General features: G+C 45.4%; 1 protein-coding gene across 5 annotated transcripts in view; it reads left to right on the plus strand.

Annotated features, from left to right (window-relative positions):
• Positions 1–25,352, plus strand: part of PLEKHA7 (pleckstrin homology domain containing A7) — a 210,458-nt gene that overhangs the window by 142,966 nt on the left and 42,140 nt on the right. For 4 of the 5 annotated variants that reach the window (XM_060303467.2, XM_060303468.2, XM_030831487.3 and 1 more), the window contains exons 7-10: positions 137–209; positions 1,607–1,707; positions 5,574–5,749; positions 18,811–19,281. In XM_060303467.2, coding sequence (XP_060159450.1) covers positions 137–209; positions 1,607–1,707; positions 5,574–5,749; positions 18,811–19,281 — 821 coding nt within the window. The remainder of the gene's footprint in view (positions 1–136; positions 210–1,606; positions 1,708–5,573; positions 5,750–18,810; positions 19,282–25,352) is intronic. The other variant, XM_060303469.2, reaches the window with a different exon arrangement.

Consider the following 25,352-nt stretch of genomic DNA (forward strand, 5'->3'; position numbering starts at 1 on the left):
AAAAAAAACCTTATTAATTTATTGAAAGAAAGAGTGAATATGGGCAAGTCTCGGTTCCAGAATCAGGTTGTACATGACTGGGGAGGGGGAACAGTATGCTCAGATATTGCCCTGATTAGTTTCCTTTGCTTTGCAGGACAGTTCTGGGATGAGGCTGTGGAAGAGGAGGTGGTTTGTGCTTGCTGATTATTGCTTGTTTTACTATAAAGGTGAGCTGAGGCTCAGGCCACCAAGGGGTCTTTGTGCCAGAGGGGGTGGTGAGGTCATGCAAATGGTGGTCTTCTCAAATCCAGTGAATGGACCAGTGGCCTGAGCTAATCGATAACCTGTTGACCTGCTGAAGTGTTCACTTTTACATATGTGCATGGTTGGTGATTTCATTTTTACCAGTCCCAGCACTGGAAGTGCCATTTGTTGAGTTAAAATAATAGAATCTGGTTTGCCTTCTACTTAAGGTCTCAAGATCTGGAGGTTTTCCAGCTTCTGCCCCACTTGTGGCACAGGCACACCTTTGATTCAGTCTGGAGAGATGGGAAGTATAGGTGAACATTATATTTTGTGACCTGTTATCTGGATTTATCCCGTTATTGGATGGGCAACTGGTGAACTAAATTGGCCATAGGAACATTTGTGGAGCCCAGTACGTAGAATTAGGGGCTGTGCAAAGGTGAGAAGAAAGTAAGGCTCAAAATATGGAGGAAGAGATAGCCTAATTTTAAGACAAGACTAGGTTTTGAAGACATCCAAAGTGCTTAGGCAGTTCAAGAGGAACAAGAAGCCAATTCCATCTTGGAGAACTTGGGCAGGCTCCTCAGAAGAATTAGGGCTCGAGTTGGGCTTTTTAGGATGGGTTGAGCTTTGCCCACGTGTAGGGGGATGATGGGCGTTTAGGCAGAAGAAACAACTTGATTAAAGTTCTAGAAGCAGAAGAAAGTGGAATGACAGACCTGCAAAGCCAGAGTGAGTCTTGCATGGAGCACACGCTAGGAGATAAGGCTCAGGAGGTGGGTAAGAGCCCAAATGCAAAAGGGCTGTGACACTAGACAGAGGAAGTTGGGCTTCATCCTGTATCCAGTGGGCAGTCAGCAAGTGCCTTTGGGTGGGAGAGCAGTGGGACCAATTCTGTCATTAGGAAGTTACCTCTGGTAACGAAGACGGTTTGGGGGAGGAAGAGAATAGACATAAAAGGTAGGATATTTCACACCTGCTCTAACATTGCCTATGAGGTGTGTACCACCCAGAATTCCCTTCCCCATCCTTTGCAAAAGTTTAAATATCACCTTCTGAAGCCATCTCCACTTCCCCAGGCTGTGTGCCACTCCTGTCTGTGTGTTCCCGCAGCACTTGGTATGCCTCTGTGTTTCAGGAGTTAGCAGGTCGAGCTGAGCGTGTTTACATGCCTGTCCCCCTCCTCGGGGAGAGGGCCCTGTCTGATTCACCTGTGTAGTTCCAGCACTAGCACAAAGGTCCCCAGAGCACCTGAATGGGCGATCCGTGATTGCTGTCATCCTGGGAGAGATAAGGAGCCTTGAACTAGGGCAGTGGGATGGACCAGCCCAAGGAAGGTGCCACAGAAGGTTATTCTGATTTGTATTTCCATTCAAAGACAGCCGAGAAGAAGTGGTCCTTGGGAGCATCCCTCTGCCCAGCTACGTGATCTCAACAGTGGCCCCCGAGGATCGCATAAGTCGCAAGTATTCCTTTAAGGTACTGCCCCCCGACCCCCGCTCCTCCAGTGCAGCAATTCCATCCTAAGAAATGTTGTGTTCCCCAAAATGGCTTCACAAAAGCAGTTGTTTCTGTTGGGGGTTGGGGGGAAGAAGTTAAGAGGTTGAGCGTTTCAGACTCATGTTAACAAAGTTATAAATTCTTTAAACAAGAATAATGTCACATCACAGTACTTTCATTTGTATCTTAGCTTTTGAGTCCCCCAGCCTTGCTTGAGTTTTTAGACCCCTCTTTTCCTGTCGCTGTTTCTGTGACAAGTATCAGCACGGCCCTTCTCATGCTTTCTTACCACTGCCACTGTCCCCGGTGACTCCAGAGTTGCTGTGGGTTGAAGATTCTGGATCCTCCTTCACTTCATGTTGCGTGATATGGTATTGCCTTATTTCTGTAAAACCTTCTGTGACTGAGAACTACTTTTATCCATGTTGCCTCATTTGGTGCTTGTGGGGAGCCTGTGAGGTCAGGATCATTAGCTTCGTTTTATAGATTAGGAACACGAGGATCAGAGAGCTGAAAAAACTTGCCCACAGTCCCAAAGTTGGAAGATGATGGAGGCAGATCTCCACCCTGAACTCTGTCCTCTTTCAGTTGCATTACAGGGAGGGAGGACAATTTCTTTCTCTTCTTCTCTGCTTTTCTTCCATGTCTTACTCTGGTCACCCATATACACATTGCAGGAGGCGGGAGGTGGTTTCAATTAATGTTTATTGTTATCATTTTAGGAATACTGTTCTATTAAATTGTTCAGAGCCTCTCTTGCTTATTGTTGGCTCTGAAAACATTTTGTTCGATGGGTGTCACACTGGTCTTTTGCAGCCTGAAAGCCTTCCTCAGAAAAACCTTCCTTTCTAGGGTTTAGTGTTGCTACTGGGCAAACAATTGGGATAACGCTGTTGCATGTGAATTTGGGGGGGGGGGCGACAGCATTTGGGATATCCTCAGAGTAACTGATTATAATAACTATATATAGTTCATCTTAACACTTTGTTGGGAGGTGTGAAAATACATTCTAGGAAAACATCTTTTATGTGTCATACATTTTTTTTTTTTTTAATAGGCTTCACCAGGAGTGTTCCCTAAATATTTTTTCTGGGAGACAGAAGGCATGCATGTTTGTGGGGAAGATTGGGGTCTTCAGGGTCTGAGAAGGGAGAAAAGCTATTGCAGACAGAATGGGTGATGTTCAGGTGGTTCTCCAGACAGGGCTGTGGTTTCCTGAGTGTGAAATACTTCCCTTCCCTTTGGGTCGCAGTGTCATTCTTTTAGGAACCTGAGGATGGGCCCTGGGACAGTTCAGGATCCATGTTCTCGGGCATACTGAGGAGTGTGCAGTATTTTGTGTCCTGTGCCTTATGCTTGCCTCTGATGTCAATTCTTCTGTTTGCAGAGCTGAAATTCTCTGACTGTTGCTAGGGTACCTTGCCTGAGATTGTTCAGAGTACCTGTAGTGGTACATAGGCAGAGCCTAAAGGGCTGTGTGGTCCTCTCTCGTCTGTCTTCTCTAACTGTACTCTCAGCCAGGCAGCTCCTGGGCATTGTCAGGGAGCCAGGGTGCTAGATGTGCCCTGAGGCTCCGCTAGGTCTGCAGGACGAGCCAAGCAGGGCTCTCGGTGGCCTTTAGGAGCCATCGTTCCCCCCCACCCCCACCCCCCTTGAGCTTTAATCACAGCCTGGAATGCCCTGAAGAGTTCCCCAACTCTTACTTACTTGTCCTTTAGGTGTCTGCTCAGGGGCCACCTCCTCCAGGAAGCCTTCCTTAAGTCCTCGGGTTAGGTACTTTTCTTCTGAACATCCACAGGTCTGGTATCACTGCACTATAAATGGTTGATTACCCATTCAGAGCTTTCTACAGGAGAACTAACCATCAGCTAGTTCTGCCAGGGTAGATGGGGCTAGTCTCATTCTGCAAACAGATAACATGGAGCCGTCATTTGTAGTAGGAGTTGTGGTGAATGACACTCCTTATACTTCCCAAGTTAAGGTCGTTCAGGCTTACTTCTGTTTCATGTTTAGTCCTCTGCAAGTCAGTGATTGTTCACGGAATCACCTTAGCTTACTCAAGTAAATGCCTGCCCCAGAACCCGCTGTGGAACCCTTAGCTGCAGGCCGAGTTTGCCTGGACTCCCTTGGCACTGGGCTGGATGGATTCAGATATGTGAATGTCACAAGCAGGCCCGTATTTAATATCGTTTTTGGACCTGGATGTTAGGCATGTGAGTGGAGAAGTGAATGCTGACAGTTCATCTGAGAGGTTTTATCCATGACCATTGGTGATTTTAGAAACATGTCATTTTCCAGATTCTGTTTAGTTCTCTCATTTTGCTTTCTCTGACTGGTCCTTGCATGGCGTCTGTCTGTCATTCTGGATCCAGATTATCAGACTAGTGATCTGTATCAGACTCATTTCTGGATAGAGCCTGAGAGCACTGAACAGAGAAGCTTGGACTCAGAGTCCAAGCTTCCTAGGATTCCTAGGTGTGAATCCTGCCTCCAACTTTTCATTCATTCAAAAAATATTTATTGGGCTTCCCTGGTGGCACAGTGGTTGAGAGTCTGCCTGCCGATGCAGGGGACACGGGTTCGTGCCCTGGTCCGGGAAGATCCCACATGCCCCGGAGCAGCTGGGCCCGTGAGCCATGGCCACTGAGCCTGCGCGTCCGGAGCCTGTGCTCCGCAACGGGAGAGACCACAGCAGTGAGAGGCCCACGTACTGCAAAAAAAAAAATATATATATATATATATATATATATATATTTATTTATTTATTTATTTATTGGGCACCTACTATGTACCAGGCACTGTTCCTGGGGATATAGTAGTGAACAAAATAGAGTCCCTGCTCTCATCGAGTTTATATTCTGCAGGGAAGAGACAGATGATAAACAAGCATGTAAAATAAAGAATACCAGGTAATAGGTGCTGTGAAGAATCTGTGACCAAGTGTGGAAATCTAGGAAAGTTACTTAACTTCTCAGAGCTTCACTTACCACATCTGTAAAAGAGATTCTGTTCCTTCCTTATAAGGCTGTTAGGATTAAAATGAGATTAAAGTCGCGGAAGTACCTAGGAGACACATAGTAGGCACTCTGTAAATCTTCCTATTTCCGCATCATTTTCCTATGTGGATTTGGTGAGCTTTTTCCTTGCCAATTTAAAGGACCTTGCTTATCAGAGCACAAGGGGGAAAACCTCTTGTTCGTAGTCCATTGCGGTTGCTTTTCCCAGTACCTGTGGAACATGTGAAAGCACCTTGATGCTTCCTGACGTATAGTAGGTGTGCCAGGGTCTTCAGTCAAGTGTTGGACTGCTCAGCTGAGCTTTGTGTTGCCTCTTTGGCGAGACAAAAGAGCAGCTTCCTTGATGGGCGTACATCATGTTTCACGCCCAAGCAGGAAGCAGAGTGAATATCTGCACCGAGCTGCCTGCTGTTGAGCAGCTGATTTTTGCATCAGTTCCAGTCAGCAGGTGCTTCAGAAGAACCAAAACAGGGACTCCCGAGAGTCTGCTTCTATGGACTGAGGGTTTTTTTTAAAAAATCTCTTTCTCAAATAAACCTTGAATTGACTGTGTGCCCCTCCCTAAGTGGGAGTAAGATAAGTAGGAAACAGGTACAGCTGCGGGGCTTTTGCTGCGGGGAACAGACACAGCTGTTCCTAGGCCTGACTTCACCAAGAAAAGGGAATCCAGCCTGTGACGTTTTTTCGAGGTGTGGAAATAAGCTGGGTGGTGCATGGGCTTTTAGTCTGGAAGAAGGGAGAACCTGGCCGGGGCGTTTCTGGGTTTTGCTCCTGGAAGTGAGACGCGCACTAACCTCTCTGACCTGGGTTTCCGTCTTCTCCCTCCAGGCCGTGCACATGGGGATGCGAGCACTCATCTATAATAGCTCCACCAGGGGCTCTCAGGCCGAGCAGTCAGGCATGAGGACCTACTACTTCAGTGCCGACACCCAGGAGGACATGAACGCTTGGGTCAGGGCCATGAACCAGGCTGCACAGGTGCTATCTCGATCGTCACTGAAGAGGTCAGTCCCCATGGAGGGTCTCTGCCAGAGCGCTTCCTACACAGGTGGGGGAACCCAAATAAGAACTCTTGGATGCCCAGAATTCCACCGTTCACTCACTCTTATTAAGCATTGCCCTCTCTTTGAAGTCCTTTTAAATGGTGACTTCTTCCAGGAGGAGACTGTTTACAGGGCAGGCACATGCTGCAGGCAGAGCTGGAAGGTCCCCTAGGAATTATCTAGTCCACTGTCCTCATTAAACAGAGAAACAGGAAGGGCTGGGAGGGTGAAATGACTGCCTGGGATACACAGCCTTGGTACCTGGTTGCATGTTTCTCAGTCTTTCTTCTCTTGTGTGTGGTGGAAGGGAAAACCTTGGGGCTAAGATTGGGGAGGAGGGAGCAGACAGACAAGAAAGATCTTGCAAACTGGAAACATGCCACCGACGGCCCACCTTGTTGTTGGGAGCTGACTTGGGAGCTGTCGTCCAGCTGCCTCTTCCCTCGAGTGGGCGAACCAGGGTACCATCAGGGATCTTGAAGTTCCTGAGTCTGTTGACTGTGGGTGATTCCCTGTGAGAAAGCAGAGGAGAAACATGAGTGGAGTCATGGGCTTGGGGAAGGTGGGGTAGTCCTGGAAAGTGCCTTTAGCCAGTCCTCATCTGACATGAGCCCCGTTCTTCACTCTCTGGACACCTTGCTCTGCTTAGAGGCCTCTTTGACAAAGGTCTGTTAGTGAGGGCTCAAAACAAGAGTAGTGTTCTCCAGCAACCTAAAGACAAGATTCTTCAGTAACTGCAAATGGGTTTCACATGGATGTTTTTATATTGTCCACCTTTTCCAACTCACGTGTATGCTATTTTTGGTGTTAGTGGTACTTCCTAGCTTCATGATATCTTTCCTGAGACGATCAGACCTTTGATATAGATAGTGACCTCCCTCAAGAGGTCAGGCTCTACCCTTGGAGCTTCCTAGCAACTCAGTCGAGCATTTGTCATGCTGGGTTTTTTTTTTCTGTCTATTTTTCAGTATCCTAGGCTTCAGGTGGGAATCATCTTTGTATATTCTGCACACCTGACATATAGTAAGCTCTCAAGTGTCTGTTGAGTGAGTAAGTGAGAGATAGGAAGAATGAATGAATACGTTGAACAGAACCAGGACCAAAGACTGTCCTGGAGGTTTCCCCGTGGGCCCTGAATCAGTAACTCTTTAACTACAGGTATTCAGTCAGGTTTGCCTCTGCTTCTTAGCATTGTCATCCAGCCTGAATTCTTCTGTTATGTCCATAATGATGATATGAAAGCCTGTGCCATTAACCTGCAGGTACTCTGTTCAGAGTGACATTGGCATTTCCACCTTCATCCTAGGAGAAGGAAACTGGGAAGGTTTGACACGACTTACTCCTAGTGTACATGCTCACTGTTTCCTAGTTTTTGTTGTTCATTCTTTTTTTTTTAATTAATTAATTAATTTATTTATACATACATACGTACATACGTACAATAAGTGAAGACATTCCCTGGCGGTCCAGTGGTTAAGACTCCACACTGCCAATGCAGGGGGCGTAGGTTCGATCCCTGGTCAGGGAACTAAGATCCCACATGCCACGTGGCACGGCCTAAAGAAAAAAAAAAATCAGCACAATAAAGGCCAGAAAAATTAACAATTAAAAAAAAATGCAGAAAGCAAAGAGAAATATCCTTGGTCACCTTCCCAGGGTTACCTCTGTTACCAAGTTAACAGGGATCCTTTTAAACTATTTTCTATTCATATATGTGCTTATATAAATATAGAGGGGGTTTTTGTGCTTTTTTTTATAGCATGAATGATACTGATCTTGAAAATCATTCTGTATCAGTGTACATGGGCTACCTTTATTTTTGACTGCTGTATGATACTTCATAAGGTAGAGGTACCATAATGTATTTAAGCGTGTGCCATATCTTGGATAGTTTATTTTTTGTCCTCTTTTACTGCTGTAGGTAGTTTTGTGTAATGAAAAACTTTCTACAGGCCTCTGCGTGTGTGAGGCTTTCAGATTGCTAGGTCAATATACAATGCATTTTTAATTTTAATCAATACCACCAAACTGCCCTTTAAAGGAAGCTGTATATTCCACTAGTGAGAGCGCTCATTTCCCCACATCTTTGCCAGCAGTTGATATTATCAATCTTTTTCATTTTTGCTGAGCTGCTGTGTAGATAAATGGTATCTGGTTATTTTAATGTGTATTTTCATGATAGTAGGGACCTTTTATATTTATTGACCACTTGTATTTCCTCTGCACTGAATTGCTGGTACCTATTCTCTGCCCATTTTTCTACCGAGTTGCTTGCTTTTCCTCTATGCTTCCTTTCCTACATGTGCTGATATCTGCCCAGTTAGGAATGCAGCTTAGCCTATTGCAGAGGTTGGTTATAGGCTCTCCAGTCTTGTTATTTAGTCTGTAATATTCTGGCATTTTCCCTGTTCTCTTGGATTCCTCAGAGATCACCTGAGAGGTTTCTTGAGCCCATCTCCGAGCTCCCTTAGGGCCCTGGCATGCTAACAGCTGGGTCTTTTCCATCTTCCTCCCCACCTTGGTCTTTCAGTCTCTCTTAACCAAGGTTGTTCTCTTATTCATGATGAAGTTCATTCATCTCAATGAAGATAAGGAACTAAATCCAGAAGTTGAAGAATTCAACTTTATTTGTGCTGTGGTCATCTTCCCAAGCAGAGATACCTATGTCTCATATTTTTTTTAAAGTTCTCCCCTTCTTTATTTTAATTCTTAGAAAATAGAAAATTTTGTTTTATTTTACTTTGCTTTAAATAAACAAACCTCAGTCCTTCTAGACTTTACTGTTTCTGTAGTCATTCATGTAGGCCCATTCCACTGGATTTGTATTTTATCTCTGCTTGATGAATTTCTTGTGTCCTTTTATAACGTGAGCTCTGAGAGCTCCCTGTGTTTTTACATTGGTTTCTTTCTACCGGCAACGTTAAATGGGTTCATTCTTGTGTCCCAGCTTTGCTCGGTTCTTCGTGCCTGACTAGGGCATTGGGTCAAAGATAACTTGAGAATGAGATCAGGCTTAATAGGAAAAAGTGCTGTGATTGATAAGTGATGTCTGCCTTGAACCGTTCAGGATGAACTTGCTAGCTGAGATTAGGATTTTTTTTGTTGTTGTTTTTTTACTTTTTCCTACCTGAAGATTTTGTAATTAACTATCAGATTTTGGTTTTAGAGGGGCTCCTTCCCTTCTCCACTGGGCTGCCTTCCAGATCTCAGGCCATTTGTATTGTCCCTAGCTTTTTCCTGAACTTTTAAATGTGTTCTTACTATGCTCTTAATAAACTCTTAAAATCCCATAATCATCTTTGCCCAAGGTTCTTCCCCATTTAAAAAAAAAAAAAACAAACTTGTTATACCTTCTGACGCAGACAAAAAGCAGAATAACATTTCCTCTTAATTTTCTGAGAGGTGAAATTATCAGCCAAGGAAATTCAGACTTATTAAATGTTCTATTTTACCAGAATAAGATGGTCAGACATTTGGTTAGTTAGAAGTATTCATCATGCAGGACTGCGTCTTGCCTCTCCTCCACTTTGGTGATCTGCTCTGCAAAACCTCCATCTCTGTTACGTGGGTGGCCCCAACCATAGCTTTTTGTTCTCTCCCTCCTTGTTTCTCACCCAAAAGCTTCTATGCTTATTCATACAGGCAAATGCTTTCTTTATGAATGTGGTACATTAGGACTTCTGACTGCAGGTAAAAGAAAATGCAAATTTACCTTAAAAGGGGAGGAATTTATTGATTCATGTCAATGAAAAGTTCAGGATAGCTTCTAGCTTTAGAAACAGTTGGGTTCAAGGCTCAGACAGTATCATTACAAGTAATTCTCTCAGGCTCTGCCTGCCTGGGCTGGATTCATTCTTAAACTCCATGTGGAGGTCCCTGGCATATCTAGGACCTGGTGGCTAGATAGCTGCAGTAGCCCCAGACTTGTGTTGTCCAAGTTAAGTTCAGCAGGAAAGAGCCAGAGTCTTATCCAGAAGCTCTGAGGTCTTATTCTGATTAGACAGGCTTAGGTCACATTGATTCCCAAAATCACATACTGTGGCTAGGGAATGCATGTACTGATTGGCACAGACCTGGGATACATGCTTCACTTCTGAGAACTAGACCATGGGGACTGAGAGCCAGGTAGGGGTGGATTCCCAAGTAATGCTAGGGTTATGGGCAGAGGAAGGAGAAATGACTTGATGGGATGTGGTAAACGCGATGTAAGCAACCAGTATCCAGGCCACTTCCTACTGTATCAATTTCTTTTGCCTTAAGTACTAACTCCTTCCAAAGTTTAGTCTCTGAAGTTGGGTAGACCGGGGTTTAAATCCCAGCTTTACTACTTTCTAGCTGTGTCACTTGTGCAATTTAGGTATGCTTTTTAAACCTCAGTTTTTCTAAGTTATCGGATTTTTGCAAAGATTAAATTAAATGAGTGTATAAAGTGCTTACTTCGCACATTGCCTAAGACATAGTTGATAGTCCATCTCAGATGTGCTAGCTTCCATAGGGTTTGGTTTAACAATGTCATTGGGTCTTTTTCCTTTGCACCCTTCCAGTTTCATCGTTAATCCTCTGGTTTACATTGATGATGAATCTCCTGTGAGCAAATCATACTCTCTCCCTTGCCAGGATGTGCCCATCCCCTAGCAGTGTGAGTTGTGGCTCAGCAGTCCAGGCTCCCTACAGCACTGTCCCTCAGCCTGCCCCTCGCCGCTCTCCTCCTCCAGCCTCTTCCTACATCCTCTAACCATAGAGGGTGCTGAGCACCGTTGCTGTACCTCCTCCCTTTGTCCTCTTGTTTCCTACACAGGCTTCAGGGTCTCTTGATAGACAAGTATTCTTGAGGCCCCAGCCCTAGGCTGTAAGGCGCACCAAGCACTGCTGCCAGAGCCTGCCCTCTACCTCCTTCTGTCCATAATTTCTTCTCCCCTGTTTCCATGTTCTTCCACTTACCAGACTTTGGATTCTGGTTTTTGATTCTCTGCAGCCTCCTTGACATTTGTCTTCTGAGTTCCCCGCTGTTGAACTGGTTATTCTTCTCTTGTCTAAGGATGTCTTGTTCTTTCCAGTAAGCTAAAGCACTAAGCAAGGAGGTCAGCTTGTCGTTACAGTTCACAAAACTGACAAGCAATTCAGATAGGAGGGCCTATCGGAAGACAACTTATCGCTTTTTATCAGTTTCCAAACGTCTCTGGTCTGTGGTGTAACTATAGTCCTGTCTTGGGACTGAAGGAACTTATAGCCTAGTCACCTTTGGCATAAAATCCAGTCTCCTTAGTAGGGCTTTTGATCCCTGCCTGAGTCTGGTCCCTGCAGGTGCCTTTGGCTCACATTATGCTATTCCTTATCCTCTCGGCCCCAACCATACTCAAATTATTGAATTGGGTGTGTTTGTCTGTACTTTTGTCCACTTAGTCTTTAATTCTACAGTTATTTATTGAGGGCATATTGTGCGTCAGACACTGTTAAGCATACTGAGAAATACAGCAGTCTTCATTAGAGAGGCAGAGTCCCATGCATTCTTGGGTGGGTGAGGGGGAGAGAGACCGTATACAGGCAAACAAATCAGCAAGATGATTTTCTATCACGATCTGTGCATGAAGGCAGTAAAATGGAGTGATGAGATGGGAAGGGACTAAGGGGCAGGGAGCAGCCACTTTTGTTGGGGTGGTCAGGGGAGGCCTCCATACGGGGAACGTGTGGAGGTGAGGCCTGATTGATGCAAGAAACTTGCATATGTAAAACTTCGAAGAAGACTGTTCTGGGCAGAAGGTATGGCACTTACAAATGCCCTGAGGCAGGAAGGAGCTCGGTTTATTCAAGGAACAGAAAGCTGGAGAGTTGTGGCCAATCAAAGCGAGCTAGGGGGAGAAGAGACTGTGATGAGCTCTGGCAGGTAGATGGAGGTCCATACCGTGAGGCCCAGGATCCCTCTGGGCCTTGCTCATCTGCTCCCCTGGCCCTCACTCTTATTAGGACAATTCAGCACAGCCTTCAGGTCCTAGCCTATGCATATGTCTTCCTTCTTTGACCCTCAGTGTGTCAGATGCCTCTGCTTGTAGCACTCTTTCGTTCCTTATGCATAGAACTTTCATGTTAAAGTTATGTTGGCCTGCTTTCTCACTGTCACCCCGCTAGACTGTACGCTCCTTGAAAATGAGAATAGTCCTGGCACATAGTAAGCATTCAGTTAATGATGGGTGTGTGGGTGTTTGGCTGGCTGGGCACGTGGGTGGTTGGATGGATGAACAAAACTTCTACCTGTAAGATGTTCAGATAAGGACTTGTGGTGTCTGAGAGCCGTCTGAGCACTGCTGTGGGATTGATTGTGGGGACTCAGCCTGCTCAGAAGTGGCCCACACGTTTCTGGCTATGTGCACTCTCCTCAGAGCATGGAATCTTTGGCCTTCCAAACTCTGATCCCTTTGGTTAAAGTGTGGCAGGACAACGCCTGAGGTTGGACAAGCCCCTTGGACCCTTGACAGAAGTAATTTATAGACATGTTTTCAGCCCAGGTGCGGGGCTTTGGAGTTGGATCAGATGGAATTTGAGTCCTGCTTATGTCGCTGGTTGCATGATTCAGAGCAAGTTGCTTAACCTGAGTTTCACGTTCATTACCTATAATGAAACAATAATATCTCTAGCTTTGTGCAATGATAAGAAGAGATAATATATTTGAAGTGCTTATAGCTTAACTTACTTTTGCAGTTAGTACGTGCTCACCACAGTCCCTATCTTTCAGTAGAGACAATTTATTGTAAGTAATCTGGTGCTCACGTGAGTGCCCTCAGCCTCTCTGGGCTTGACAGTACTGACCTTGCAAGATTGTTGTAGGGATTAGAGATGGAACCTATGTCCGGTTCCTGGCACACAGTAGGACGCAGCATATAATAACCAAGCATTGGCCACAGAAAATGAATGACCCAGACTGTAACTGCTGTAGAGAGATGGGAAGTGAGGGAGCTTGGTGCGTGCCAGACTGGCTCAGGTTGGGCTGTGACAGTTGAGCGTTACTTACGCAGCTAGAAGGAAGAGGGAAGGATTCTCCGGGCAGGAATGAGCAAAGTGAGGAGACCTGGCAGCCATTATATATCTTTCCTTTCTTCTTCGTCTGGTTTGTCAGGTCCTTAAAACTCCACAGGGGACTTTGCCGATAGCCACTCTGCTGAGGCAAGTGATGGCCTCAGGTGGGAGTCTGGTGTTTCATTTATCCTTCAGTCTCACTCTTCTCTGGGGGAGGACAGGCCCTCTTCTTGTTTATTTAGAGCAGAGAGTGAAAGGCAGCAAGTTATCTTCCCCCATCGCAGGGGAACTGCCCTATTTAACTCTGGGGAAAAGTAGAACCCGATTCCTGTCTCCATTTCTCTCCAGCCATTTCCTTCCTCAAATCTAGGAACTAATTCAACTGAGCAAGCCTGCCTTCATGCTTCCTAGAGACTTTGGGCCCATCCTCTTCAGCCTTTTATACAAGTCTATGGACTGTGCTCAGGGTGGGTTCTAGCTTTTGAGCCCACTGCCCTCCTGAGCCTTGGGGTCAGTGCTCAGGAACTTCTGCCCTTGACCTGGCTCAGACCAAACTCTCCAAGGATTATCAGTGGCCTGACCCTTGTTCTTGGGCTATTAGTTTGGTCATTTAGGTATGGTGAGTAGGGAGGGATCCTCCAGTGGGATTGCAACAGGAAGGCTGTGTCTGCCAACAGGACCAAGGTCCAGCCAAGCTCCTACAAGCTGTCGTTCCTTTTCTCACCCAAGTCTTTGAATGAGATTTCAGTGGGTGTGTGTGTTTAACATTAAGATAGAAGTAAATATTGTTCCTTATTTCCTAGTGAGATAAAGCGTTTGGAGGCAGAATAAAATAATAGTCAGTGTACAACTGCTTGGTATGATCTGTTTACTTCCAAGTTCTTGTGAAGGACAGGAATAAGATAGAAGTATCCTCAGTCTGAGATAGGTGCTCTTCCCACTTGCAGGGGAAAACAAGGATTTTCTCTAAGCAGACATAAAGCATTGCTGTGATGTGCTGAAAATAGGGTGGCCCAGTCCCTGCTAATGATGGGCTCAGCCCCTTGCATCAGTTAGGGATTGCGTTTGGTTGCCAGTAATAGAACAACCCAACTTAGGGTGGCGTAATCAAATTGAGTTTTAGTTTTCTCACTAGCAGGGATCTAGAGTCAGTTAATTTGGGCTAATGTAGTAGGGACCCAGGCTCTTTCTCACTTTCTACCCAGATTTTGGCAGGTGGCTTTCATCCTCATTTTTGTCACCTTGCAATCCAGCATAGAGTCTAAATTCCAGGCAGGAAGAAGGGAAGGGTTAGCTAAGAGAGCTAAGCATTCCTTCTTTTAAAGGCTTTCCTGGAAACCCATCCAGCAATTTCTGTGCACATCTTATTGGCCAGATTTATGTTACACCGTCAGCTCCAAGGGAGGTTAGGAAATGTAAGTTTTTTGTTGGGTACATTGCCACTTTGAAAAAACCGGGGCAAGGAAGAAGGAGGGAATAGATATTTGAAGCCAGTACATTTCTATTTGAGGACACGCTATGTGCCAGCCCCGGTGCTGTGCTCTTTCTGTGCATTGTCTCCTTTAATCCTCAAAACGACCCAAGGAGGCGGGGGTTGTCCCCATTTTGTAGATGAGGAACCTCAGACCAGAGAGGTTAGGGACTTGCCCAAGGGCACCCAGCTTCTATGGGCTGGAGCCAGCTCTTGAATCCAGGTCTGACTGGCTCTAATCCTATGCACTCTGGGTTTGTCAAGCTTGAGAAGTGACACATGTGGCCAAAATGGTCACCAAATGTCAGGAATTCCCTGTGTTTTTGAAGAGTCACTGATTCCAGGTGCTCACAACGATAGTAATGACCTGCACGAGAAAGGCTTGTGTCATCTTAGCTGAACATCTGTGCCCTGCATGGCCAACTTCTCTGAATGACACCGTCACTGAAAGCCAAGGAATACTTCATTCTTTCCCACCACTGTGCTAAATTGAGCATTGCAAATCTATTGTGATAGATCTCCTGCTTTGAGAAGTCATGTGTTACACTGGTGGGAATGCAAGGAGACAGGGAGAAGACCAAAAAACACTTTTGCCTTAAGTCCCGTAACTTACTAAGTTAAATGTTTGTCAGGTAAGGTGGGGGGGTCGGGAACATTCCCTTCACCTTTCTTCCGTGCAGCCAGAGCCTGAACGTTTTGGACACAAAGGCATCTTATCTGAGGTGAGTCCCAGCAGCTGTGGAAATAGAAGCTGTTCATAAGCCCGAGTATTAGGGCCTAGAAAGCTGCCAGGTAGCAAGCAGACAGCCATTCTTTTAGCCATCCTCTAAAGGTTTGTTTTGCAGTAAATGCTGGTGTCAATCTGAGAAAAGGGTTTATCTTTCTCAATCAACTTTATATTCAGGACGTGTTGGCATGTGTCAGAGTATATACACTCATATGTACACACACAGTAGGGGCTAATATTTGTAGTTATAAGTTAATTCCAAGGTTAGAAAAGACTGGCAAACTCCATGATTTGGGGTCAGCTTATGAGAACAGTATTAAATGTGGTTACCATGATTAAATCAGACTTTAGGATTGTCTGGGTTTGACAGCAGAGGCTATTTTCTCTACTACTTTCTTATATCCCCTAGTGCCTGTACCAGTGGGGATATATAGGTTCTCAATAAATACATGGAAGTTGATTGGTAAAAGAAGAAAAATGCCCGTTACAGTTGGTTCGGCTAAGACACAGTACCCACAACCCCCGGGTTCTGAAGTTGAGGACATTTTCTTATTTTATTTTATTTTAAAATTTATTTTATTGAAGTATAGTTGGTTTACAATGTTGTATTAATTTCTGCTGTACAGCAAAGTGACTCAGTTATATATACATTCATTTTCATATTCCTTTCCATTCTGGTTTATCACAGGATATTGAATATAGTTCCCTGTGCTATACAGTAGGACCTTGTTGCCTATCCATTCTATATATAATAGTTTGCATCTGCTAATCCTAAACTCCCAATCCATCCCCACACCTCCCCACCCCCTGCAACCATAAGTCTGTTCTCTATATCTGTGGGTCTGTTTCATAGATAAGTTCATTTGTGTCATATTTTAGATTCTACATATCAGTGATATTATATGGTATTTGTCTTTCTCTTTCTGAATTACTTCACTTAGTATGCTAATCTCCAGGTCCATCCATGTTGCTGCAAATGGCATTATTTCATTCTTTTTAGTGGCTAAGTAACATTTCATTGTATATATGTACCACATCTTCTTTATCCATTCATCTGTCGATTGAAGAAACCCTCTTTTCCCTTCAATTCTAATGTCATCCATTTAGGTGCATATTCGTTTTACTACATGGCTTTTACGACAAGGCGCTGTTTATCTTTGTGGTGGGAACAACAAGGAGGTACAGTTACTTCGGTCTCACAATTGGAGTAAGCAGGTTATAAAGCTTCAGCATCTTGGCTGGGGTGTGACCCAGAGGGCAGCCAGAGCTTTAATCTTCTAGACAGCAGCCTAAGCACACCACTAAGGGGTGGTTTCCTGAATTTGAGAAACAGTAGAGAAGATAAAGGCCAACTTAGATGACTTGAAGACTGGGGTTACACTGATGTGGTGTTGGGAGGGAGGATTAAAGGAAGAAAAGAAAGACAAAGTTAAAACCTATAATGTGTACATTGTGGAACAGAGTCGTCCCTTTAAAAACTTATGGTAAGAATTGCTTTTTCTTAAAGTGCAGGTCCCTGAATATTTCCCATCTGTTCCTACTACTTGAGCTTATAGACTCACTGGACTTTAGGAATGGAAGGGTCCTTGGAGATCACCATCTAAATATGTCATTATAAAATGATGTAATAGGACTCCTTCTGCTATAAGTAATAGAGACCAAACTCAGACTAGCTTAAGTGAGAAACAGAATATATTGATGCACAACCAAGAAGTCCAAGGATATATCTGGTTTAGGTGTGGCTAAATCTAGTTCAGGCCAAGTCTTTAAGATTCTATTTCTCTCCGTCTGCTTTTCTTGGTGTTGGTTTCACTCTCAAGTACCTGCTTCCCATGTAGTCGTAGCAGCTCAAGACCAGCTCCAACCAGAGTCCTGGAGCTAACTCTGATTGGCCTGGATTGGGTGATGTGTCAGCCTCTGAGCCAGTCACTGAGACTTTGGATCCTCAGCTCCACAGGGACTTGTAGAGTCAGCAGCACCTTTTAAACCACAAGGACTGAGCGTGGGGAGGGTGATCCCCAAATGAAAACTGAAACACTGTTAGAAGAAGGGGTGGGAGATGGGGGGGAAGATGTGCCCTAGTGATGGATAGAAGGAGGTCCAAACAAGCTTCCCCCCTCCACAAAGCTTTGGGTTTTTATGGAGAAGTCATGAGTACATGGACATGAGATGTGAGATTGCTCTTCTCAGTTTCCATGCCTAAGTTAAGGCCAACAGTTCAGCCTGCACACACTAAGAAGCAGACCTGTGTTAGGGTTTGGATTTTCACTTTACACTGACATTTTAACCAGCTCCCTGACTGGATTGATCTGCCCTGAATCAGTGCTGATTATTGGTAGCTGAGGTTCTGAGATATGTTGCAGGGACGCCTGAGGTCTGGCCACCAAGATGTAAATGCAGCAGCATTTCCGTTGTTCGTTCTCCTGTTGAAATGGAGAACCCTCAGGCTTGGCCATTTCAAGGAGTGAGGGATGTCTAGACCAGGACCTTTTTACCAAGGAGCACAAGTCGACCAGCTGCCCATTCAAGGTTCCCTGGTAATTTTTCTGGTCCTTCTGAGCTAGGCTGGAGTGGGTTCCCCTGCCTCCCCAGTCTAAACTCTGCTAAGCTTATGGAGCTGCTGCTGCTGTCTCTCTGGTATCAAGTAATGAGGAGGCAGACCTAACTAGGACCCAAGGAGGTGGGGAGAAAGGCAGCTTCCAGTGTGAGATGGGCCATGAAAGAAACTTGCCCTTCTCTATGCCCCAGAAGCTCTTTAGCCTTGGTTCACGTCCTCCCCTGTCACCCCCACCCCATTCTCCTTTGCAGTTTCCAGGTCTGCATATGTGCAAATCATGGACATGCATTTGGAGAGGCAGTAGAGAGCAGTGGCTATAGCACATGGGCTCTGCAGTCTGCCTGGGATTAAGCCCTGGTGTCTCTCTTTCCCAGCAGTATGGTCTTGGGCAAGTCATTTATCTTCTCTGTGCCTCCATTTCCTTATCTCTGAAATCTGACTAATAATACTTCAGAGAATTGTGGTCAGGTCAGTGTTCTTGCATTCCTGTTTGAGCAGTTCCCCGACAAGATACAAAAGTAGTCATATAAAGAGATTGCTGTGCCAATTCTCTACCCACCATCTTGGAAGAATGTTAATTATGCTGCTAATTGTACTTTGGGCTGTGCTGGATGCCAGTGGGAGAGACCCTGGGCTCAGGAGCCTTCTAGCCAAGCTGACCTGCCCCAGACAGACAGGTGGACAAACAGCAAAAGGGAAAGGCATGAGAATACCACATGTACCGTTTATTTGTTTATTGGTATTTATAGAGCTCCTATTCTGTACCGTTATTTCATGGAAGTTCTGGGCATACGATGAATGGCCAGTTGGGCCTCTGGCCTGAAGGAGCTCATAGTCTACTTGGGCGCTAGATGAGTAAACATGCAGTTATGGTCCAGTGTGATTAGTGTGATAGTGGGGTCAGCTGAGATCCTGATCTAGAGTGTGTGTGTGTGTGTGTGTGTGTGTGTGTGTGTGTGTGTGTGTGTGTGTGTGTGTGTGTGTGTGTGTGTGTGTGTGTGTGTGTGTGTGTGTGTATGTGTGTGTGTGTGTGTGTGTGTGTGTGTGTGTATGGTGGCTTCCTGGAGGAGGTGACATTTAAGCCAGAGTAGAAGTTAGGCCAGCAGAGTAAGGGGATAGGTATGAAAGGAGCTCCAGGCAGAGGGAAGAGCCCATGCAAAGGCCTGGAGGTAATTGGAGTGTAAAGTGTATCCTTTGGGGAGTCTCGGCTGGGGGTTCCAGTCTGGATGGGGCTGAACGTGCTGCTGTCATTGCAGGGACATGGAGAAGGTGGAGCGGCAGGCGGTCCCCCAGGCCAACCACACAGAGTCCTGTCGAGAATGTGGCCGCGTGGGACCTGGACATGCAAGGGATTGTTCTCATCGCAAACGCGAGGATTCCTTTGGATTCGAGAGGCGGGAGCAGGAGGAAGACCGGTACCGCTCCCAGAGGGACCCACTGGAGGGCAAGCGGGACAGGAGCAAGGCCAGGTCCCCATACTCACCCACCGAAGAGGATGCCTTGTTCGTGGATTTACCCTGTGGCCCAAGAGGCCAGCAGGCTCAGCCCCAAAGGGCAGAGAGGAACGGTGTGCTGCCTGGCACATCTGGCCCAGGAGAGCAGAACGGGACTGGCGGGTACCAGCGGGTCTTTCCTTCCAGGACCAACGCTGAGAAGCACAGCCAGAGGAAGAGCAGCCTGGCGCACGTGGAGCAATGGGCAAAGACCCAGAAGGCGGACGGCAGGAGGTCAGTAGTGGACTCAGGATCGCTGCTGCTAATGAGCATAAAAATGTCATAAGAGTAGCTATCACTTACCCAGCACATGCTGGTACATGCCGGCCTTGAACTCTACCTCTGTTATCTCCATAAATCCCTGCAACAGCCTTGCAAGGAGGGGTGATAGCCTCAATTTATAAACAAAGAAATTGGGGCTTGGAGAAGTATGGGAACCTGCCCAGGGCACACAGATAAGCGGCAAAGGCAGAGTTTAGACTCAGTCCGTGAGCCTCCCAAGTGCACACGAGATTATATCGGGTTAGGGGTTTCCCATTCCCCAGGGAGCATGCCTTGAGACTGTCGGCATGTAGACAGTAACTGATCTTCTCCTCTTACTTAGCTACTTCTCTGCATCCGGGAAATATTTGTAGCAGCTTGAGTAAATACAGATCCGTTTTTAATTCCAGGCACGTAGAGAAGTGCTCAGGCACTGTTGACATTAAGCTTTATTATACCCGTTCCTTCAAGAAGTGGTTTTAATTATTTAGAGGGAATGCATCTCTTGCCATTTGCAAAGCACTATCTGTATTTTATTATAATTTTAGATTAATTAGGACACATTTATGAATGTGAAGAATTCAGGGTCACTCAGCTTCCACATTGTCCTTAGAAGCCACTGTGTGTTGTCTTCACTTTGAAGACAGCAAATCCCCCTCGCCATCCTCAGGCTTCTATTTATTTATTTATTTTTGCGGTACGCGGGCCTCTCACCGCCGTAGTCTCTCCCGCTGCGGAGCACGGGCTCCGGACGTGCAGGCTCAGCGGCCACGGCCCACGGGCCCAGCCGCTCCGCAGCATGTGGGATCCTCCCGGACCAGGGCACGAACCCGTGTCCCCCGCATTGGCAGGCGGACTCCCAACCACTGGGCCACCAGGGAAGCCCCATCCTCAGGCTTCTAAAACAAACCCCAGACTGGAGACGAGATAGCAAAGTCGTGGTGCATTCAGAAAACCCGCCAAGGGCTGGAGGGGCCACAGTGAATGTGTCAGAGCTCAGGCCAAGTCTGCCACAGGCCTGATACACATGCTTTAAAGTGCTGCTCTCCATTCTCCCTGTGTGAGGCCCACACTTTCCACTATGGGGTCTGGAGGTGGTGGTGCTCCAAGGGGAATAGGCTAGGCCTCTTTTTAGGTGGGTGGGGCTGTTGTGAATATGTGGGTGTTGTATGCATGTGCGGGTTGTGTAACTTCTTTAATCTGGTCCAGGTGGGCTATTGTGAGGTTAGATGGTGGAGAACTCGCTGGGAGTTAATGGAAACTCCCTAAGCAGTTGGTAGACATTGTTGTGGGTCAGACTAGGAGAAGGAAGGCCCTTTGTGTTGTAGCTAAGATACCTTCCCATTCCCTCCTGGGACAGACCAGGTGTCAGTTCTGTTTGATCAGATTTTGTGTTTTATTGAAAATAGCTACTGCCCAAGGACACAGAGGAGGGAAGCTGCTATTCTTGGTGCTGGGCTAGGTAGACCTCCTAGGAGGTAGTTCTAAGTGACCTTACTGCTGAGTGAGATTGGAAAGCTGGCAGGGGTTGTATCGTGCAGGTCCTCATAGTCCAAGGTAAGGAATTTGGATTTTATTTGAAAAAGCAATAAGGAGAGCCACTGGAAGGTTTTAAACAGGTAAATGATGTGATCTGATTCACAAAGAAGAGCCTAGGGAAGAGGCTGTTGCAGTAGTCCAGCATGGTGCCAATGGAAATAGAAAGAAATAGATTTGAGGTACATTTTGGAGGTTGAAACAGAAAAGCTTGTCAATGAATTGGATGTGCAGGATGAGAGAAAGGGAAGAGGAACAAGGATGACCCCTTAAATTTTGACTTAACAACCGGGTGGTTGCTGAGATGGGGAAGGCTTAGGAACAAGTTTTGGGGGCAAATCGGGGTTTCCATTTTGGGGACTTTTAAGTTTGAGAAACCTATTAACTCCCCAGTGAGGGAGGTGTTAGGTTAGGCACTTGGATATGGATTGTGGCGTGGAGGTTTGACATTTGGTTGGACATGCTGATTGGGAGCAATCAGTGCATAAGTGGTATCCCAACTTGGATGTTAACAACAGAAGGGGGATCCAGTAGAGGAGACAGTGTGTCAGAGAGAAGCTACTCGTGATAAGTTAGCTGTTTCCTTTTATATGTATTGACAGCAACTCTTAGGAACTGAAGTCGGTATGGGGCTGACAAGGGCAGGTAAAAGCAGGAGAAACCAGAAATAGAAGCAGATAGAAAGGGCATGGGTTTGGCCCTGATAAGCCTGTATTTCCTACTGAAGAGTCTGGATTTAATCTTGAAGGCCCATGAAAGCCATTGATGGACTTAAAACAGGAGCATGGCATGATAGTGTCTAATATTTAGGAGGGTGGTTTGAAGGGTGTCGGCAGGGAAGAGGCCTCAGGAGATTTTTTCAGACTAGGTAGATATTCCTTACCTCATCTCAGTTCTCACACAGCAGGTCCATGAATATGGTGAAGAAATTTCCCAGGCTATTCTGATGTACCCCACCCAAAATGAGAATGGCAGGTTTTTGGTTTTTTTTTTTGCGGTACGTGGGCCTCTCACTGTTGTAGCCTCTCCCGTTGCGGAGCACAGGCTCCGGACGCGCAGGCCCAGCGGCCATGGCTCACGGGCCCAGCCGCTCCGCGGCATGTGGGATCTTCCCAGACCGGGGCACAAACCCACGTCCCCCGCTTTGGCAGGCGGACTCTCAACCACTGCGCCACCAGGGAAGCCCAGAATGGCAGTTTTAATTACCCCTTGTTTAAAAAACTTTTTTTTATTAAAGTAATACCTGTATATAGTTTTAAGAATTTAAGTAGTATGACCCCATCCATCCCTATTCCTGATTCCACCACCTTTGAGGCAACCACTTTCAATTCTTTTAGTAGTTTTATGTATTTATCTCTATATTTCCAAATAAGATAACTTATACTGCTGTTTCTTGAGTTTTCAGTTTTAATTAGCTATCAACATTCTACTCTAGGTGATAAAGATTCAAGACTCTTATTCCCCCCTCTACCTTTCCTTTCCAAAGACACACTTACCCTTATCCCAGCTTCATAATATAGTTATAGCATAATTTTTGTTTAGATCACTAGTCAGTTTTTACATTATTATATAATGTGAAGTATAAATATTCACAGCTGGGCCATGTAGTATACAATAATTAAATTTCATTTGTGGTACAGTTTTTTATTTTCTGGTATTGATAATTTTCATGCTTATAGCTTGCTTAGTTTTCTCTGTACCCATTACTAATTCATCGCCAAATTCATAGCTAAATGTGTAAATCTCTCTTTGCTCAGTACCCTCAAATAATCAGTAATATACTTACAAGGTAAAAAATCCAAATAAGACCAATGGATAAATACTGAAAAATAAGTGTCTCCTATTTTATTTCAGAAACCTAGATCTACTCCCCAAAGACCAACCACTATATTAAAAACAAAACAAAACAAAAATCCATGTTCTTCACCTTGCTTCATTCCACTTAATATATCAATAAATATATCGATAGATATTTTAAGATATCTTGGCTCTCTATATCAGCACATTTAGACATATTATTAATTTGAAATGGTGCAGAGTATTGCATTGTATGCATCTACAGTGATCTTTATACCATTTCCCTATTGATGGATAATTAGGTTGGTTATAAACATTTGCTATTACAAACTATGCTGCAGTGAATGTCCGTGCTTAATTGTCTTTGCAAACAAGTGCAGGTATACTTGAAGAACAAATTACTTGAAGTGGAATAACTAGGTTGAAGGATATATGTGATTTTAATTTTGATTGATATTACAAAATTGACCTTCAACAATGCTGTTTGAGTTTATACCCCACCAAAAGTGTCCCTGTTTCCCCACCCCACATCATCTCTGAAAACTACTGTTTTAGGTTAACTGCTTGCTCTGGTGACCATAGAGAAGATGGTTAAATGGAGAAGAGTCTGGAAAGAACATGACCAAGTATGAGGTGGTCATATTTGGGGTAGGAGGCGAAGAAGACCTAAACAAAAGCGGTAAAGATGGTGAGGATTGTGAGGAGGGGTTGGATGGGATACACAGACGTTGAGATTGGGTAGGTATAGGGCTTGGGAAACTGATTCATCCACGGCTGGAAGGTGAGGAGGGCCACAGGTGGAGTTGAGGTTAACATTCAAGTTTGACTTGGTTAATAGGTGCATGTGGCGCTGTGCACAAGATGTGAGCATGGGAGAAAGAAATGAGCTTGAAGGGGAATGTGGTACCTGTGGAGTGGCCAGGTGGAGATAAGCCGTAGGTTATAGCGAATGTGGGTTCAGCTTAGGGAGAGATTTGGAAGTCATTGCCCTGGAGGTGGAAACTGATGCCCTGGCCGTAGTCAAGATCACTGAGGGTTGAATGCTTAGAGCAGTGGTTCTTAATCGTGGCCGCACAATTTGGTCATTTGAGGCCCTGCTCAAGAGATTTTGCCTTATTTGGTGTGGGGCAAGGTGAGGGCATCAGTCTGTTTTAAAAGCTCTCCAGGTGATACCAGTATATATGAGAGGTTTGACATTTACTGAGGCCTGGGTCCCATGCTGGAAAATCTGATTCTGATGATCCGAATTTCAGCCTGGACATCAGGAGTTTTCAAACCCCCCACCCCCACCCCTGGTGATTCTAGCATGTAATCAGGGTTGAGAATAACTAGCTTAGAACAATAGCAGAGGGCCAAAGGCAGAACCCTGAGGATCTCCAGTCCAAGGGGGTGGGCAAAAGCAGAGTCTGCATAAAGAAGTCTAGCAGAAGATGGAGGAGGAAAACCGGAGTGTGGTGAGGGAAGTTTCATTTGGAAGGAGTCCAGTGGGCAGCATGAGACTGCTCCCTGGATGTGGTGCCTTCTAAGGAGGCTGGGTACCACGGAAGGAGAATCTGGAATGTCAGGGTCTCTCTGCTGGTCTCCTGCTCAGTAGCAGAGGCCTTTGGTTCCACTGAGCTTCTTGATGGGCTTAGATGAGTAGACCTTCTTAATAGAACTAGAATTTTGAAGTTAAGTCAGGAGGCAGAGTAATGCGAGGGGAAGGCCAAAGGGAACCAGAAGGAAGGCATGGCCATTGAGAAACCCTTCTTGGCAGGGGTGCAGAAAGGAGTTTGCAAAGCTGCACTGCTGGTATAAGTTGTAAGTTATAAGTTGTGGTTGTGAAATGTCTCTACATAACTCTGGCAGCCCACAGACCTACGTTATTCTGCTACACATAATGAGGGCTGGGGGCACATGGGGAGCTAAAGGATGAGAAGTCAACTGCAAGGAGATAAGAGGTGGTTGGGAAGGCGTCGGACTGTCCCTAGGATGTGAGGGGGGAGCTCGAGCCCTTCTTATCTAAGGGGCAGGGAGACATTAGGTCTAAATGAAAACAGTTTGTTGGCCTTGAAGGTCATTGAGCACTCAGTAAGAGGAATCTCAGTCTAATGATAGAAATAGTTCTCAGGGGGCTGAAAAGTAAACGTGAGGGATTGAAGACGACCCTTTGAGAAGAAAGCCGTCAGCCTCTGCGTAAGCAGAGTGCTCAGCATCTGATCGTTCACTTGTAGCTGGTTGTTCCCTTGTAGCATATTGCATATCAGAGTTATCTTTATTTTTTTCCTTAAAGATGTGTTTGTCATTTCTTACAGTCAAGTAATAAGTAGTTCTGGCTGCTTAATAAAGGAACCTCCTCCTGTTGATAGTACAGAAGAGGGATATCCCTGCTCTGTGTATGATTGAAACTGTGCTAAATTGGAAGGAGGGTTATTAGAACTGTAATATGATCTCATATTCTCGGCTCTAGACCACACAGGGAATTCTTTCTAATTGTTCTTTTAGTGCTTGGAGATGTATATTTATATTTCACTTTTTTAAACTCCTTTAGAATGATGGTTTGCAAGGACAGACTGATACACCCTTAGAATCTTACCCCATTCTATGAGGTTGTTTCGAAATTCTAGCCTTCCATTTTTTCCCCGGTGTTTAAAGTAATGCATACTTGTAAAATAAAATGGCAGGGGTGGGTGTTGAGTCAGGGATGCAAACATTACCACGAGGAACAGAGT

The sequence above is a fragment of the Globicephala melas genome, chromosome 8 (assembly GCF_963455315.2).
Source record: "Globicephala melas chromosome 8, mGloMel1.2, whole genome shotgun sequence".
Taxonomy (NCBI): domain Eukaryota; kingdom Metazoa; phylum Chordata; class Mammalia; order Artiodactyla; family Delphinidae; genus Globicephala; species Globicephala melas.